Source organism: Ovis aries, chromosome 7 (genome assembly GCF_016772045.2).
Source record: "Ovis aries strain OAR_USU_Benz2616 breed Rambouillet chromosome 7, ARS-UI_Ramb_v3.0, whole genome shotgun sequence".
Taxonomy (NCBI): Eukaryota; Metazoa; Chordata; class Mammalia; order Artiodactyla; family Bovidae; genus Ovis; species Ovis aries.
Genome location: NC_056060.1, coordinates 18,940,194 through 18,956,456, shown reverse-complemented (window position 1 = coordinate 18,956,456; position 16,263 = coordinate 18,940,194). Strand labels below are relative to the sequence as shown.

Genomic DNA, 16,263 nt, shown 5'->3' with positions numbered 1-16,263 from the left:
ATAGCAGGGCTGGTGTTGGGTGCGGGGCACAGGCAGCCACCCTGGGCTGGTGGAGCTGGCCAGGAAGGCTGTCCCTAGAGACCCTGCCTTCCTGTTGAGGGCCCGTTTCTCCTCAGCAACCAACAGATGCATGGGAAGACGGCTTCTCTGAAGAAGAGCATGGAGAAGCTAGGTGGGGTCCAGAGAGCCCAAGACACCAGGTGAGGCCATTTTCCCAGTCAGACATACGTCTGATTGGAGGTGGGCAACCCTTGGGAGGGGACCTGTAAGAAAGGGGGCCTTAAGGCTGCATCATGAGGTCAGTTTGGGCATAGGCTGCCTGGGGCCTCTTCCTCCCACTCCCAGGCCTAGCCCAGGGCACTGGAACCTAGCAGAGTCTAGGCTTCTCGGGTTACCATCCTCCTCTCTGCCCACCTGTCCTCAGGCCAACCTGGACAGGGCAAAGGTTTGTGTTTCAGCAAACCACCCTCCACCCCACCTCTGCCAGCTTTGGTAGCCTCCGTCAGGTCAGGCAGTCTGCCCAGCTTCCCACTGCAGAGCTGCAGGCCCAGGGAGGCGGCTGTGAGGAGGGCAGTCCTGCCTCCTCCATCATGGCCCATGGCCAGGCCCCAGAACCGTGACTCTGATGCCTCCACCCCACCCGCTCCCCATACTGAGCCCCATCCCTGGCCTCCTGCTCGTTCATCCTGGGCCTGCTCCTCAGCTTGTTCCTTGGGCAGAGAAACGGGAGGGGGTTTTTGACCCCAGGGGTGGTCGGCTCTAAGCATCTCTGGGAGCTGAGGCTCAGGTTGCCTGTACCTTCTGGGGCTGGGGGGTAGCTGCGCACAGCTGACCCCTCCCTGTAGCAGGAGTGTCCCTGCCCAGGGCGAGTCTGTGCAGGCTGCGCTCACCACTTTGCTGTGGCCCCTGGAGACGAGCCCTGGTCTCCAATCTCTGCCCCAAGCTGGTGGCTTGAGGCCAGGGCAGCGCTGGCACCAAGGATGCATGGGGCTGGGGGGAGCGTGGGATTTGAGGTTCCTTGCCCCTGCAATGGCCTGTCTCCTTTGCAGCCTGTACTGGCCAGAAGGCTTGAAGGGTGAAGATGTAAAGAAGTGCAGCCGAGAAGGGGTAAGTGTGTGGAGGCCAACTTCTTACTACCTGCTGGGGGAGGGGATCCTGGGCTGCCTGACTTTGGTGGCTGTTGACTCTGTGGCCACAGGAAACCTGGTGGATGTCCCCTCCTGGGTGGGTGTTGTGTCCCCTTCCCGTCATGGGCTGCCTGTTAAGACCCCAGGTCACCAGGAAACAAGCTGTGCTCAGAACTCAGCCCTCCTCACCCACTGGCTGCTCACCTGCTGCTTCACAGCTAAGACCCCATAGACCCCCCCACGCCCTGTGGCCTTATTTCCTGGTGGCTGGAGCAGGGCCCTCTGGTGGTATGATCTCCCAGGACTTCTCAGACCCACCTCCTGTGTTTTGCAGATGCTACTGAGTAAATACAACCAGCAGTACCACAAGCTGTTTAAGGACATTCCCTTGGAGGAGGTGGTTCTCAAAGGTGAGCTGCCTCCCTGGGATGGTGGGACAGGCCATCCTGCCGTGCCCGAAGCCCAGGGCCTCTCCCCCCAGAACCTCCAGGCACAAGTTCAGCCATGGGAACTGGCTGCCCTTCAAAGGGGTTAGTCTCTTTTTCTTCAGAAGTCTGAGAAGATTGGGCTGATTTGAGATACGGAGTTGGATTGTGAAAATTTCCTTGAATGTCAGGGCTTCTAAATTTCATTTCTGTTCTGCTCTTACCAGTGACTGTTCTTCCCTGCTCAGACCTCTCAGGGAGTGTGTTGGAGCATTTGCACAATCAAGGCCCTCTCTCCAGGGAAGAGCAGGGCAAGAGGTTCTGCATATGGGGGTGAACATGCAGGTTGGGGGACAGTGCAGAAACCTGGCAGATCTTTTGGGGCATGGGTAGAGGAAGAGGAAGGATCTAGCAGTCTGGAAGGGCGGGTAGAGTAGTTCAGTTCAGTTGCTCAGTCGTGTCCGACTTTTTGCAACCCCATGAACTGCAGCACGCCAGGCCTCCCTGTCCATCACCAACTCCCCCAAACCCATGTCCATTGAGTTGGTGATGCCATCCAACCATCTCATCCTCCATCGTCCCCTTCTCCTCCTGCCCCCAATCCTTCCCAGCATAAGGGTCTTTTCAAATCAGTCAGCTCTTCGCATCAGGTGGCCAAAGTATTGGAGTTTCAGCATCAACATCAGTCCCTCCAATGAACACCCAGGACTGATCTCCTTTAGGATAGACTGGTTGGATCTCCCTGCAGTCCAAGGGACTCTCAAGAGTCTTCTCCAACACCACAGTTCAAAAGCATCAGTTCTCTGGGGCTCAGCTTTCTTCACAGTCCAACTCTCACACTCATACATGACTACTAGGGGTGGTCAGGATTCTCAGGAAAGGATGCGAGGATGCTGAGGGAATTGGTGGTTGGGGCTTGGGATTGGGGAGGGGACTGAGGAGTTCAGTCCCCGAGGTTGGAATCTGGACTCCTCTGGGTGGGAGGACCCAGGTCCTGGGGCTCCTGGCTGGACCTTGCTCACGGCAGTCTCCTTCGTGTGACTCCCCAGTGTGCTCCTGTGCCCTCCAGAGGGACCTACTTCTCCAGGGCCGGCTCTACATCTCCCCCAACTGGCTCTGCTTCCATGCCAGCCTCTTTGGCAAGGATATCAAGGTATATCAAGATATAAGTGGTAAGGCCTCAGCCCAGGGAAGAGAAGTCCCTGCCCTGTGGGCACACCTCAAGCCAGACCTGTCCCTCTGCACTCTGGCACTTGGTGAGGCCTCTCACTGCGAGGTAGTCTACCCGGTGTCAGGGCAGTAGCCCCACCCCATCCAATCAGGGCCCCGATTGAGACTCCATATCTGGCCTGAGCAGCCTGAAGAGCTCACTGCCGAGTTACTCTGCTTACGGGGCACCTCCCAAATGCCTTCACAAACCGAGTGGGATGTCACACTTTCGGGGCCATAAAGTGCCCAGGTGGTGGCTCAAGGAACTCTTACTGGAGTATGGGATTCAGCAGGGCAACCATCCTTGCCTCCTAGATGATGGAGTAAGAGCCTAGAGTGGAGTGTGCTGCCTTTGGGGTGGGAGATAACTGGAAGGAAGCCTACATGAGGCGGTGGGAGGTTCTGATACTCTCCTCCATGGGCCAGACTTGTCCATGGTGTTCACGCTTGGGTCACGCCAGGTGTGGCTGGGGCCCTAAGCAGGAAGCAGAGGGACTGTGTCCTTGGGGGTGAGTCCTGAGAGAAGCCTGCCTCTTCCCCCGTCAGGTGGTCATTCCCGTAGTGTCTGTGCAAATGATCAAAAAGCACAAGATGGCACGGCTCCTCCCCAACGGCCTGGCCATCACCACCACCACCAGCCAGAAGGTCAGTAAGTTTCTGGGCCAGCGCTCCCAGCCCCAGGAGCCCACAGCTTGACCCTGGCACTCTCCCGTCTTTACGCACCTCGCCCCTTTCTGGTTTCTCTATTCCAGTATGTCTTTGTGTCCCTGCTCTCCCGGGACAGTGTATACGACATGCTGAGAAGGGTCTGCACCCACCTACAGGTATGGAGCCTAGGGCAGGGCAGGGGCCTGGGAGACTGCTCAGGCCTGGACTGAGGTCTTGGGACCTGGTTGTTGGGGGAGGTCGGCCCATCCCTTGGGCACAGGGAACCGGGGCAGAGAGAGGGGAGTGACAGGCTCAGGCTCAGTGAATCAGAGGCAGTCCGTGGACTGGGTGTCTTTGCTAGTGCGCTTGTCTCTAGGAGGCCATCGGGCCCCTGCGTGTCCCACGTGCAGCCCTCACTTGTGCTTCCTGGGTGCAGACAGACGGGCGCATGTGGCCGGTTCAGCTCCCTCTGGCCTGTGCTGAGGAAGGGGGAGGGCAGCAGTGTGGGAGAGTACAACCCTTTGGATTTGCCCTCTGCTTCAGGATTAACTAGGGATCCTCCCTGCAAACACTTTAGACTCCATCTGACCCAAAGGGCTCATTTGGAGGTGAAGCTCTCTTGGAGAGTGTTAGTATGTCCCCATGTCTGACTTTGGCTGTTCCATGATGGACTGGTAACCCCTGTTCCCTTCTGTCCCCAGCCTTCAAGCAAGAAGAGTCTGTGTGTAAGAGAATTTCCAGAGGAACCTGAGTGCGAGTCTCTGGTGAGAACTAAGGCTGGGAGCAGATGCTGGCCTGAGATTGCCTGTGGCTTTGAGACTTCAGGGCCTCCTGGTGGGGGGCCCACAGTGCAAAACTGGGGCACCAGGCTCAAGAGCCATTGGCATGCTGTGTCAGGGTGTCCCAAGACCCGCCATGCTCCATGCCATGCAGAGTCCTGGGCAGATTATGTTGACATTCTGAGCAGAACACATGCCCAGCCCCCAGAACATGGCCCAGGTTGGACCCCCACACCTTTGTAGGTACAGGGCCAGCAACCCATCCTCTTCCCTTTAGTGGAGTCAGAAGGCCTTCAAGGGGCTGGAGGTGTCCCTGAAATAGAGCTCTGAAGGCTATCATTCCAGAACACAAGCAGGCTCATTGTTGATTTGCCAAGGTCCTGGCCCTTTCTTTTGCTCCCAGGATCCTGGGTAAGTAAAGTTTCTAGCGTAGGAGTTGGGGTGAGGGGGTAGCAATGACTCCAGGGTGTTTTGAAGTCTCTGTCTGTAACTATTAAGTGTTTAGCCAAGCATGTGATATGCGCAATGCCATGCAGGGGATGGAAGGCAATGTTCCCATTTTTATTGATGGGACCTTAAGTGCCCCTGCCAAGGGCAGTGATGTATTCAGAGCGCAGATTAGCAGGAAGCACGACTTATTCCATCTAAGATAGAGAGTGCGAACTCTCCTGGACTCAGCTGATCTGAGCATGCACCTGGGTTGCCTCATGTCCTGGTTCACTAGCAGTCTTCAAAGAGGCCATCCCCTGGAAGAGTGGCTGGTTGTAGCAAGGGAGCAGATGAGAAATGTGATTGCTGTGGCTGTGGTTTCCCTGCTTCTGGGTATCTGCTTTCATGGTCGCTAGGCATCCATACTGATAATATCCGGACAGGCTTTGATAAACCTAGTGTGGATCCTTAGGGCAAGTGAGATCTCAAAGGCCAAGGTGAGACAGTGTCTCCTGCCTTCTCTGCAGGAAGCCCTCATCCCCGAGATGAAGTGGAGGAAAGTGTGCCCTGCCTCCAGGTCCATGTCTCTCCCAGATAGCATCCCTTGTATCTCTCGGGCATCCATGGAATCCACAGACAGCTTCTTCCCCTCCAGGGAGCCTCTGGGGTCTGGTGAGTTCAGCGTGCTTGTCCACAGCACCTGCTTGCAAAAACAAGGTTTTCTGTCCTCCCACTTCTGTGCAAAGAGGTCATCACAGCTAGGAGGGTTTCTGAGGGCAGTTTCTTTCTTTCTGCAAATCCATAATGGAAAGCCGAGAGCTCAAGTGGCTTCAGAGAACAGGGGTTGGGAGTGGGCTGGGGGCTTGTCTTCTGCCCCAGGGAGATGCTGAAAGCTGTCCTATTGCAGAGATCTCCGACTGTGAGGAGGAGAAGCTGGAGGAGGGACCCACGAGCAGCAGGGAGCTCAAGCTCTGGGATTACCCGCTCCTGAAGGTCTTCTTTGTGCTGTAGGTGACTGGAGAGTTGGGGGGTGGGGGGACAGACCTGACCCGATCTGCCTGGGTGTGTGGGTGTTTAAAGCTGGGGCCTTGGTGTGTGGGGAAGTCATTGTCCAGAGTGAGGGAGAAGGCTCGGAGTCAGCTGTAAGCTCCCGGGTGGTGGGGGTGGCCATGCAGCAAGCCCCTTCTGGAGCAAGATAAAGTATCTCCGGTTTTCATTCCTTCAAACTTGTAATTTAGGGCTAAGGCTGTGGGGAAGGGGCAACGTATGAAACTGTTGGAGAAAGAAAAAGTTGCAGAGGACTGGGGAGGGAGGGGTCTGGCAGTCTGAGAGGCCCGTCAGCTAGACCAGGGGAGGGCCATGGCCTTCCCACCGCCCACCACTGGGGTGTTCTCTGGGACACCAGGCTTGTCTGTCATTCGGCCTAAGAGCTATGAGAGCGGTGAGCTTGGTGCATGTTTTATGAACAGCCAGCCAGCCTCTGATTCCCTCGCCTTACCTCGGCACCTTCCTCTGGGTCTGCTGGCAGGGTTTTGACTGTCAACCTCAGGATTTGCCTGGGGGAAGGGCTACCACCTGAGGGGGTAATCTTAGTGGCCTCATAGAGGGGGTGTGGGACCAAGGTGGCTGGTTAGAGGGAAGGTGGGCTCTGCTGAAGGACCCAGAACTCCTGCGGGGCTTCAGGGACACTTTCATGGGGACCAGTCTCAGGACCCCCTTGTGGCCTCTGGGAAGAAAGAGGCCCAGGTCTGAACGAAGCTGTAGGCAAAGGGTTCTTCAACTCCTCTAGTTGCAGGAACTAGCTTAGTCCCACTCCTATGTTTGGTGATCCTGTAGAAATGCCTCCTTTCCAGAAGAGAGACTCACCTCCTCCCTTCCCCTCTTTCTCCAGGATCTGCTTCTTGGTCATGTCTTCATCCTACCTGGCGTTCCGCATCTCCCAGCTAGAACAGCAGTTATGTTCCCTGAATTGGGGCGGCTCGGTCCCTGGGCACAGGTGATGCCCCTTCTCTTTCTCATGCTTCTGGGATTGAGGGTGAAGGACAGGAGCCAACACCCATGGCCAGGCTCCTTGCTAGTCTGGCTGGTCTTAGCCTTGCCCTTGAGCTGGTTTGTTGGCCCTCAGTGAGGTTGGGCAGGGTATGCAGAGTACACAGACCCCACCTTGACCCGCCCTCATGGGCGGACCCACTGACTTGTCTGTTTTCTAGGCCCTTTGTCTGACCTGTGTGCCATCTCTTCTGTGTGCAGGTAACAGCCACTTGGCCTTTGACCCCAGTCCTCCAAGAGGAATGCTCTGGGTGCTAAGGTGCCACCACCGACGCCCTTGGTTTGTGCTGCTGCTGTGTTGAGACCGAGTCAGAAAGAAAATATTGCAGAATCCCTCTCCTCCCTGCAGCTCTTCTCCCTCCTTAAATGAGTGGTCTGAAGTACCTGTTTACAAAACTCCTACAATTTTGGGACTGAGACAGAAAGCCAAGTTTCTGGAAATAGACCAGGAGTTCTGTACACTAAGCTTTAGCAGCCACTTACGTGGAAAAAATTTTTTTAAACTTGCTCCTTGAAACAGTTCTGACACACAGGTACAACATTTGGGGTCACTGCAAGGGACAAAGGCTATGCTTTGATACCAAGCACATGGCCCACTCCAGTGGTGGGACAGCGGCCAGAGCCCAACTTGGCAGTGTGGGCTCCACTCTCTCCCAGCATATTGTGCTCTCACTTGGACCCCCGAGAGTTCCTGTTCTGCGGCCCAAAGGGTTTCTCTGCAGGTGGCCAGGGGCCCATGCAGGGCAAACTGGAGGCGGTGAGGTGATTCTAGGATCTAGCCAGGGGCGTGTTCATGGTCTGTGCAGAGGCTCGGTTCTGGCCCCTCTTGAGGAAGTGGGCTCAATCTGGGAGCACACGACTTGCAGCAGGGGAGAATGGCAGTGGCTGTGCAGGAGAACAGAGGGCCGGCATTCCGTGTCCTCCGTTGCTGTTTCCCGGTGAGACAGGGGGAGCGGAGCTTTTTTGATCACTGTGGCCACAGACCAGGTACTCGATCTTCCCCTGGTGTGCTCAAACATTTCGAAGGTGCCCCATGTGGGCAGTGGGGAATGGGAAGGGTCGTGGCTTTGACTGGAGGTCTCCCTTTGTACTCCCTGCTTCACTGCCTGGATTCTGAGCGTGGCCAACGGCATTCTGATGGGCTTGATGGTGTTCGGCCACCAAGGGCTGAGCTCACTATGTCACCTGCAGGCCATGCAGGAGGGTCCTCCACGCCTTGGGCTCTGTTCTCCCATGAGTAAAATGGAGGTGTCCATGGTGGGCCTGTGACTGCAGGGCCCAGGCCAAGCGGGTCTGTCTGATACCTTTGGAAGCAAGAGAGGTAGAAGACAGGAAGAAGGGACATGGTGGCTTTGCCTTAGAGACCCCCCCTCCTCTGACAATGTCTCCTCAATACTACAAACCTTCTGTGCCTTAAAACTCTCCTGGGACTCCGATCTGCTAAGACAGTGTCTTTGGAGGTGCTGGAAAGGCCTTAGTGGGGAGGGAAGGTCACTGGTGATGGGTGGGTGGGGTCAGAAATAGCCACTTTTTCCCTCGTCAGACACCTGAGAAGTTAACTGGTGGGGGTGGGGTGCAGGTATCCTGGTGGAAATTATTTATTGTGGAGTGTGACTGTCCTGTTTATGAAAAACCCAAATGAAGACTGGAGGGACTGACAGGAGGTGATAACTTCCTAAACTCAGGCTGGAGGTCTCTCCATCCCAGGCTCTAGGATCGGGCTCAGAGCCTGGCCTTGGGGGATCCTTTCACTCAAGATGTATGTCTCAGGTAAAACTCGTGGCTCCATTCTCCCTGCAGTGCCATGCTGGATGGATGCCCATCCTATTTTAGGAACCAGCTCCCTGTTTTCAGGGAAATAATCTTATTTGCCCCAACGCCTCCCCTCCCTGGTCCTTGCTGAAGGGCAGGGAGAACAGGTCCATTCTCTGAACCTTGCTGGGTTGAGCCAGAGGTCATGAGAGGTGCCAAGTCATGGGTGGCTATGCCAACATGATGGTGAACCTAGCCTCCAGTCTCCATGTCCTGGGCTCAGCGAGGGCAAAAGGCGTGCAGTAGGGTGGGTGGCTTTGGAAGCCCTCTTGGGGCCCAGAGCTCTGAGTGAATACAGTGGGCCTGTCCCTCTGGAGGGCCCTCTGTTGCTTCCTTCTGTTCCCCAGCCCGTTCCTTTGGCCAGGGTACCTTCTGTTGTGCTCATTTATAAACCGTGTGTATTTATGCAGACCTGCTTGCATTGGCAGATGCTTCTCTAATTCCTTGAGAATTTGGTTCAACTATCCTTCAGTTGTTCCACTATGGCATTAAACTTTGAAAATATTTTAAAATAAAAATCTGATTTTTCTAATCCTGTGGTATGGAAAGTTCATTTTTAGGTTTTGATTACTCACTAAAGGTACTCTTACTGACATACTGGGCACCAAGGAGACTGACGGAGCCCAAGTCATTCCCAGAATCCCAAGTACTCTGCAGATCTCATGGGACTTTAGCTAAGCTGACTCATATGTCAGGCGTAAGGGATGGTTCGGATGGCCACAGCACGTAGCACAGCGTCCTGCCTTGGCTGGGTGGACACTGGGAATGCTTCCCCATTTCTGCTGGGCAACTCCAAAGCAAGGTCCGTGCTTCGAACAGTACTGTGCTCCTGACTCAGGAATTAAAAGTCAAACTCAGAGTGAGAAAACTCCTATGTCTTTTTCTGATATCAAGTCCAGATTCTGGAGGTTAAAGTCCAATTTGGGCGACTTCCCTGGTCTCCACTGGTTAAGAACCTGCTAACCATTGCAGAAGACACCAGTTTGATCTGTGGTCCAGGGAGATCCTACATGCCGCAGAGCTATAAGCCTAGAACCAGAACTTCTGAAGCCCAGGTGCACTTAGGGCCTGTGCTTTGCGGCAAGAGATGCCACTGCAATGAGAAGCCTGCACACTGCAAGGAAGAGCAGCCCCCACTTGCAGCAACTAGAGAAAGCCCGTGTGTAGCAGTGAAGACCCAGCATGGCCAAAAAAAAAAAAAAAAAAAAAATCCAAATTTGGGCCACATCACCTTTCTTTCTCCTTGGGAGGCGCCCTCCAGTAGTGGTCTGTTCCTTCAGTACATGCTGAGCCCAGATTCTGAGCTAGCGCTAGACTAGGTGCCAAAGGCAGAGCAGTGACCAGTCAGGCAGTATCGCTGCGTCCCCGGTGGCACTTGCCTTCCACATGAACATGAGTTCCAAGTAAACCGTGAACAAACAAGGTAATTGCACATTCTGATTGTGCTCCATGACGGAAAGAGACTGATATGAGATACAGTAAAAAGGGAGATAGATTTTTAGATGAGTGGTCAAGAAATGTTCTCTGAGGTGAGATTTAAGTTGCTGCTTAAGGGATGCGGAGCCAGTCACGAAAAGAGCTGGGGAAAGGGTTGGTAACTGTGAAAGGTAGGAAAGAAGGCATGTGTCTCTGAGGAATAGAGACCATCGGCATGAATCTGGAATATGAGTCAGTGGGAGACTGATGTGAAAAGAGGTTGGAGAGGTCAACTCAGTGACAACAAAACAACCTATTTAAAAGTCGATAAGGACCTGAATAGACATTTCAACATCACTGTCACTAAGCTAAGTCACTCCAGTTGTGTCCAACTCTGTGCGACCCCATAGACAGCAGCCCACTAGGCTCCCCCGTCCATGGGATTCTCCAGGCAAGAACACTGGAGTGGGTTCCCATTTCCTTCTCCAATGCATGAAAGTGAAAAGTGAAAGTGAAGTCAGTCGTGTCCGACTCTTAGCGACCCCATGGACTGTAGCCCACCAGGCTCCTCCATCCATGGGATTTTCCAGGCAAGAGTACTGGAGGCACTAGGGGAAAGCAAATAAAAACCACAATTAGATACCACTTCATATCCATTAGGATGGCTACTAGCAACGAAAACAAAAGAATCCCTGAAAGCATTAGTGAGGATGTGGAGAAACTGGAACCCTTATGCACTATTGACAGGAGGGCGAAACGGTGCAGCCACCGCGGCAAACAGCATAGCAGTTCTTCAGAAAATTAAAAGCAGAATTACCCTCTGATCCAGAAATTCCATCTGTGTATATACCCACGAGAACTGAAAATACGAGCTTGAAGAGCTATCTGTACACCCATGTTCACAGCAGTGTTATTCACAATAAGCCAAAAGGTGGAAGCAGCCCAAGGGTCTATTGACAGGTGAATGGATGAACAAAATGTGGTGCAGACACGCAATGCAGTATCAGTCAGCCTTCGAAAGGAAGACACTCTCGACGTGCACTACGACACAGATGAGCCCTGAGGACACGGTGCTTAGTGAAGTGAGCCCATCACAGAAAGACAAGTACTGTATGATTCTGCTTGCATGCGGTACGTGTGGCAGTCCAGTTCACAGAAAACAGGAAGCAGAATGGTGGCTGCCAGGAGCTATGGGGAAGGGAAATGGGAGTTATTGTTTAATGTGTACAGAGTTTCAGTTATGCAAGATAAACAGAATTCTCGAGATGGTGATGACTGTTACACAACAATGTGAATGTGAAACTTAAAAATGATTAAGATGATAAATTTTACGTGTATTTTACCACACACACACACAAAATAGGAGGTTGGAGAGGTAGGCAGAAGGGAATTGTGATTTTATACGTTCATGGGTATGGCAGCTCAGGTCTGAAAATTTGGAGCTGGTAGAGTCAGTGGTTACTGAAGCCAAGGGCTTTCTTTTGTTAGAGGAAGTAACCTGTGGATGCAATATGCAGAAAAATACGGCTGAATCTCTGTATGTGATCATACACCTCCTTTTCACTATTTCCGGGGAGTAGTCCATAGCATCATCACAGTTGCGGGCATATCATCTTTTATTTTTTAAGTTGGGCTAGCTTTATAAGGGAGAAACAACTGCCTTACACTTGGACAGATGGAGGGAGATATATGTATATATATTAATATGTATATAGATTATTTTATGTGGGAACCTCAGTTTGCATCATGGGCTTTAGTCAGATCAGGGAGAATCATGGAAGTAGGCAGTTCTTGTGAACAAGGCATTCAGGAGTGAGGAGGGCTCTGGGACAACTGCATCCCACCAGAGATATCCTGGGACTAAGAAAGTGCCCTCACTCCCACTCCTAAGTGTCCAGCCAGCCAGCCCTGGCCCTCTCATCTGGTGGCCGTGACGTCAGGACTGCTATCGAGCTAGGTGAGGTCGTGACCCTGTGCTGCTCCTCTCTCTTAGGAGCTGGACCGCAGACTCAGGGCATCCTAGAGTACCGAAGCTCACCTGTCAGCCACAGGCTGGGCCAAGTCAGCTCCCTAGGTGGATCTCGCCCTGAGGGTGCTGAGAGGCCACTGGGGGCCACTAGGTGGCAGCAAAGTCCAGCAGGAACTGGAACCAAGGCGCGAGGGACAGACTTCGCTCTTCTCTCTCAAAGACCCCCCGCTGTCCCCAGGCCCTGACAGTGGCAGCAGGGAAGCTCTTCTCTCTCAAAGGCCCCCCGCTGTCCCCAGGCCCTGACAGTGGCAGGACGGAGGCTGGGCAGGCTCGTGGCCATGTTTCCCTGGCCTTCTCTGGTCCTTTCTTTCCTCTCCATTCTTTCATACCTGGGGCAAAGGCCTGAGGTGACCGAGAGGAAAGCATTCCCGCGGGCTCTGCAGATCTGAAGTCAGGTCAGTGAGAAGGCACAAGTGTCCGGGGTGAAGAACAAGTGTAGGGCGTGTGTGTTTGTGTGGTGGGGGGCCCAGGGGGCAAGTGGGGAACGCAGTGTCCCACAAGGGCCCAGGAGCCCCCGGCTTTCCTCCTCTTCCCTTGTTGTCAGTAGTGTCTTCTCTTACTCAGGGTGCAGAACTATAGAAACCTTGCGCGATTTCCCTTTCTCCTCCTGCCTTCATTTAGACAGAAGAGGCTGGACCCCAGAGCAGCGAGGATTCGAATTTAATGGTTACGTGGCTCCACAGGCTTTGCTCTCTGAAAGTGAGGGGGAGGGAGGCATTTAAGCCTCTGAAATGATAATCTAGAGAAACCCGAGTTCATCCTCCGTGAGCCTGACCTCCACAGAGCTGAGGAGCACCTGGCGCCCAGCAGGCCCTGCTGGCTGGCCCGCCTTCGCTTGGCAGGGCTCCTTGCCTTCCCGGAATGTGTTCCTTCTTGTTTGCCACTCCGTGCTTGGCCTCGAGCCAAACCTGGGCTGCTCAGAATACTGTGCCCCACTCACTTCTCTTGCAGGATCTGAGACAAGGCCCTTTTCCGCTTGGGGAAAGGCCAGGCCCTGGCTGCAGCCTCATCCTCCTGGTGCTGCCCTGTCTCGGGACATCAGCCTCTTCAATGGTCAAGGGCAGAAGGCAGTGGCACCCCGGCAGAGCAGAATGGCATATTGACATCTTAGCCTTTTGGCAGCCTTCTAAATTGGGCCAGAGTGGGCAAAGTGCTGCTCACAAGCTGTTCATTAACTTGTTAAATGCAGAAAGGTTGGCTTAGGCTCCGCTTTGGGAGAACGTGACACCCACTGCTCCTGGATTCACTCTGGCGTGAAGGCGTGTTAATCGGTGTAGGGTTTCTGATGGAAGCTTTTCTTTGCTGTTAGTCATAGAAGCCAGGCTCGTCTGAATGTGTGCTCTTTCTAGGCTGTAGTTAGGTTTAAAAGACGCGTTAAGCACATTCTATGGACCCCTGGATGTATGCTTCTATAGAGACTATGATTCTGTAAATTTCTGAGCAACAAAATGGGTACCAGGCCCCACACTGGGTGCTTTTTTATGCTCATCTGAGTCTCACAAGAACCTCTCAATACAACAATATAGTTTTCACAACTTATGCTGTAGAAATGGAGCTCAATGGGACGGAAATACATATGGACCCCTTTGAAGAGTTTACTGAGGATAGCTATGGGACAGTGTGAGACACGTGAGGCCTGATAAGTAGAAATGGGAGTGGTACAGACTGACTCAGTGGCAAGGGGTGTGCTGCCTGTGTGGGATTCAGAGGATGAGCAAGATTTGATCAGGGAGCTGTGGGGAGAATCCTCACAGGCCGTGCGTTTGGGGGGGGGGGCAGTTGGTAATGGCAGTACAAGGATGGTGGTGTGGAGGGTGGTGCTGATGACAGCTTAGGAGGAGAGTTCTGCTGAGGAGTGGATACTAAGTGTGCAAAACCTGTCAGGATCTAAATGCCAGGATGAGAAGGAAGGACCTGATTTTTTAGGCAATGAAGAGCTTACTGGGGCTACAGGAGTTTAGGAGTGATGGATAAATATGGTGGTTTGGGAATGCTGGTTGGGAAATGGAGCACAAGGTCAGAATAGCGAAAAGTCTGTCAGAATAGACCGTGGTTTTTCAACCTCAGTACTGCTGCCTTTTCAGGCGGCACAGTCCTTTGATGGTGGTGGTGGGGATTAATCCTGTGCCCATTGTAGGGTGTTTGGCCACATCCTTGGCCCACCTGATGCCAGCAGCACTTCCCACTTCCTGCCCCTAGTTGTGACAACCAAAAACAGCTCTAGACATTGCCAAATGTCCCTTGGGGGGCAAAGCGGCCCCCGATTGAGAGTCATTGGTCTAGAAGGCACGAGGTGAGGGCCTGAACCTCAGAATGTTGGCAGGTATTTTCATAACCAACTGCATCAATCTATTGACATTTAGAATAGCTGACAAAAGTAAAATGATTTCCTTGCCACAGGAAATTCATCATCAGCGCCAAAGAACTTAATGGCCTAAGGAAGCTTCAGAAGTAGATCATTCTGCATCTTAGAAACCTCTAGAGGATACACCAAAACTACACATAATGTGCTCTAGACTCATTAGCAAGAAAGTGGCTGATCTCAGGATTTCTCTCTCTACCCCTCACCCTCAAGTCACATCTCACTCAACTCCACTTTGAATAAGGAATGCCCACCCTGCAGGAGAAGCAAGAGATGTGGGTTTGATCCCCGGGTTGGCAAGATTCCCTGGAGTAAGAAATGGCAACCCACTCCAGTATTCTTGCCTGGAAAATTCCACGAACTGAGGAGCATGACGGGCTACAGTCCATGGGGTCACAAAGAGTCGGACACAACTGACTGCACAATCTGTCCACAGGCAGAGAAGCTACTGATCTGTATTTTGCTAGGCTTGCATTCACCTTTTTAACATTTTTTACTTTGCCAATTGGTAGAGTGGATGGATAGAGCCTGGCCTGCAATGAAGAGCAATGATTTACTAAGATGTACCTCTGTCTAAAGAAGGAATCGGCAAAGATCAACCAAGACCATTGTAAGAACTCTGGCTTTTACTCTGAATGAAATGAGGCAAAGGAGTGAATAATAAGCTCTTATTATAGGGGCCTTAAAAGGATCACCACTGGCTGTGAGGGGGGGAAAGGTGAGAGCAGAGAGGTCAGTTAGGAGACTGTGCGCCATCTCGTTAAGAGGACAGTGGCACTGACTCAGGTGGTAGAAGTAGAGAAGGTGGGAACAGGCAGAGTCTAGATATATTCTGACGGTAAAAACAGTCGTTTTTATGACAAATTAGAGACGGCGAATAACAGAAATAGTCATAAAGGATACTCAACTCACGTTCTATGGTTTGAGAGGATGGACAGAATTGCCATCAACTGAGATGGAGAAGGCCATTAGTGGCGCAGTTTTTGGAAGATCAGAAATGTACTATTTAACATGTGAAGTTTGAGATGAGTTTTAGACAGTGAAGTGGGGAGGTCAGGTGGGTAATAGATATATGGGTCTGGAGTTCAGGAGACAGGTCTGGGAGATATAAGTCTGGGAACTGTCACCATATGGATGGTATTTAACTGCAGGAGACTGGATGAGATCATCAGGGGACTGTGTCTGTGTACAGAGGAAAGTAGGGATGGCTGAGCCCTGGGGTACGCTGTCATCGAGAGATCAGGAAGAAGAGGAGGAACTAGTAAGGGAAACTGATGAGTGCCGGATAAAGCAGGAGGAAACCCAGAAGAGTTTGTTGTTCTGGAAGCTAATTACCATATGGCAAGCAGGGGACTGACAAATGCTGTTAATAAACCAAAATTTTCTTTTCCCGTGGCTCAGTGAAAGTTCTTTTTCATTGGAATGTAGCCCAGAAATTTCCAACCTGGACAACTCCAAGCAATTTAATGCTTAGGGGTTATTCTTTCAGTACAAAAATGGCCTGAGCCCTATTTCCAACCATTGTGGTCAGTCCTGAGACTCAATTTCTACAAGAGTTTCCATGATGCAGTCTGGTTGACTGATGTCTCCTGTTCCTTTAGCTTTTGCCCTTTTGCCCATGATGTGACTCTCCTCATCCTTCACTCCTCCAAATGATCTACCATCAAGAAAATCCAATGCACCCAACCTGCACGAAAGATTGAGAGTTAATGGAAGGCTATGGCACAAGACCAAAAACAACATCAAATTCAGTGCACATGTGACTGCTTATAAAACGTGACAGCCACGCTCTGTCTCAGGAAACTCCTCACCGGCCACGTCCTCCAGTAGCCCCTGCCTCCTGCCATGTTTCTGGCATGTATCCCATCTCAGTTCTTTTCATCAACCTCCCTCCACTTTTTTCCTAGGCCTCATTCTTTTTCTAGGGCATCCAATGAAAATTCAGATTTCTTTCCTCTTATTATTTGCAGTAACTGAT

The 16,263-nt window shown here is 52.4% G+C and overlaps 1 protein-coding gene across 10 annotated transcripts in view; it reads left to right on the top strand.

Annotated features, from left to right (window-relative positions):
- The window catches only part of GRAMD2A (GRAM domain containing 2A), a 34,317-nt gene extending 25,307 nt beyond the window's left edge, over positions 1-9,010 (top strand). For 8 of the 10 annotated variants that reach the window (XM_060418903.1, XM_060418908.1, XM_060418905.1 and 5 more), the window contains 8 exons: positions 117-200; positions 1,050-1,107; positions 1,462-1,537; positions 2,602-2,705; positions 3,308-3,406; positions 3,514-3,585; positions 4,111-4,173; positions 5,145-9,010. In XM_060418903.1, the coding sequence (XP_060274886.1) occupies positions 117-200; positions 1,050-1,107; positions 1,462-1,537; positions 2,602-2,705; positions 3,308-3,406; positions 3,514-3,585; positions 4,111-4,173; positions 5,145-5,507 (919 nt within the window). In that variant the 3' untranslated portion in view covers positions 5,508-9,010. The remainder of the gene's footprint in view (positions 1-116; positions 201-1,049; positions 1,108-1,461; positions 1,538-2,601; positions 2,706-3,307; positions 3,407-3,513; positions 3,586-4,110; positions 4,174-5,144) is intronic. The other 2 variants (XM_042252129.2, XM_042252130.2) reach the window with 1 other exon arrangement.
- Positions 9,011-16,263: the final 7,253 nt, after the last annotated feature.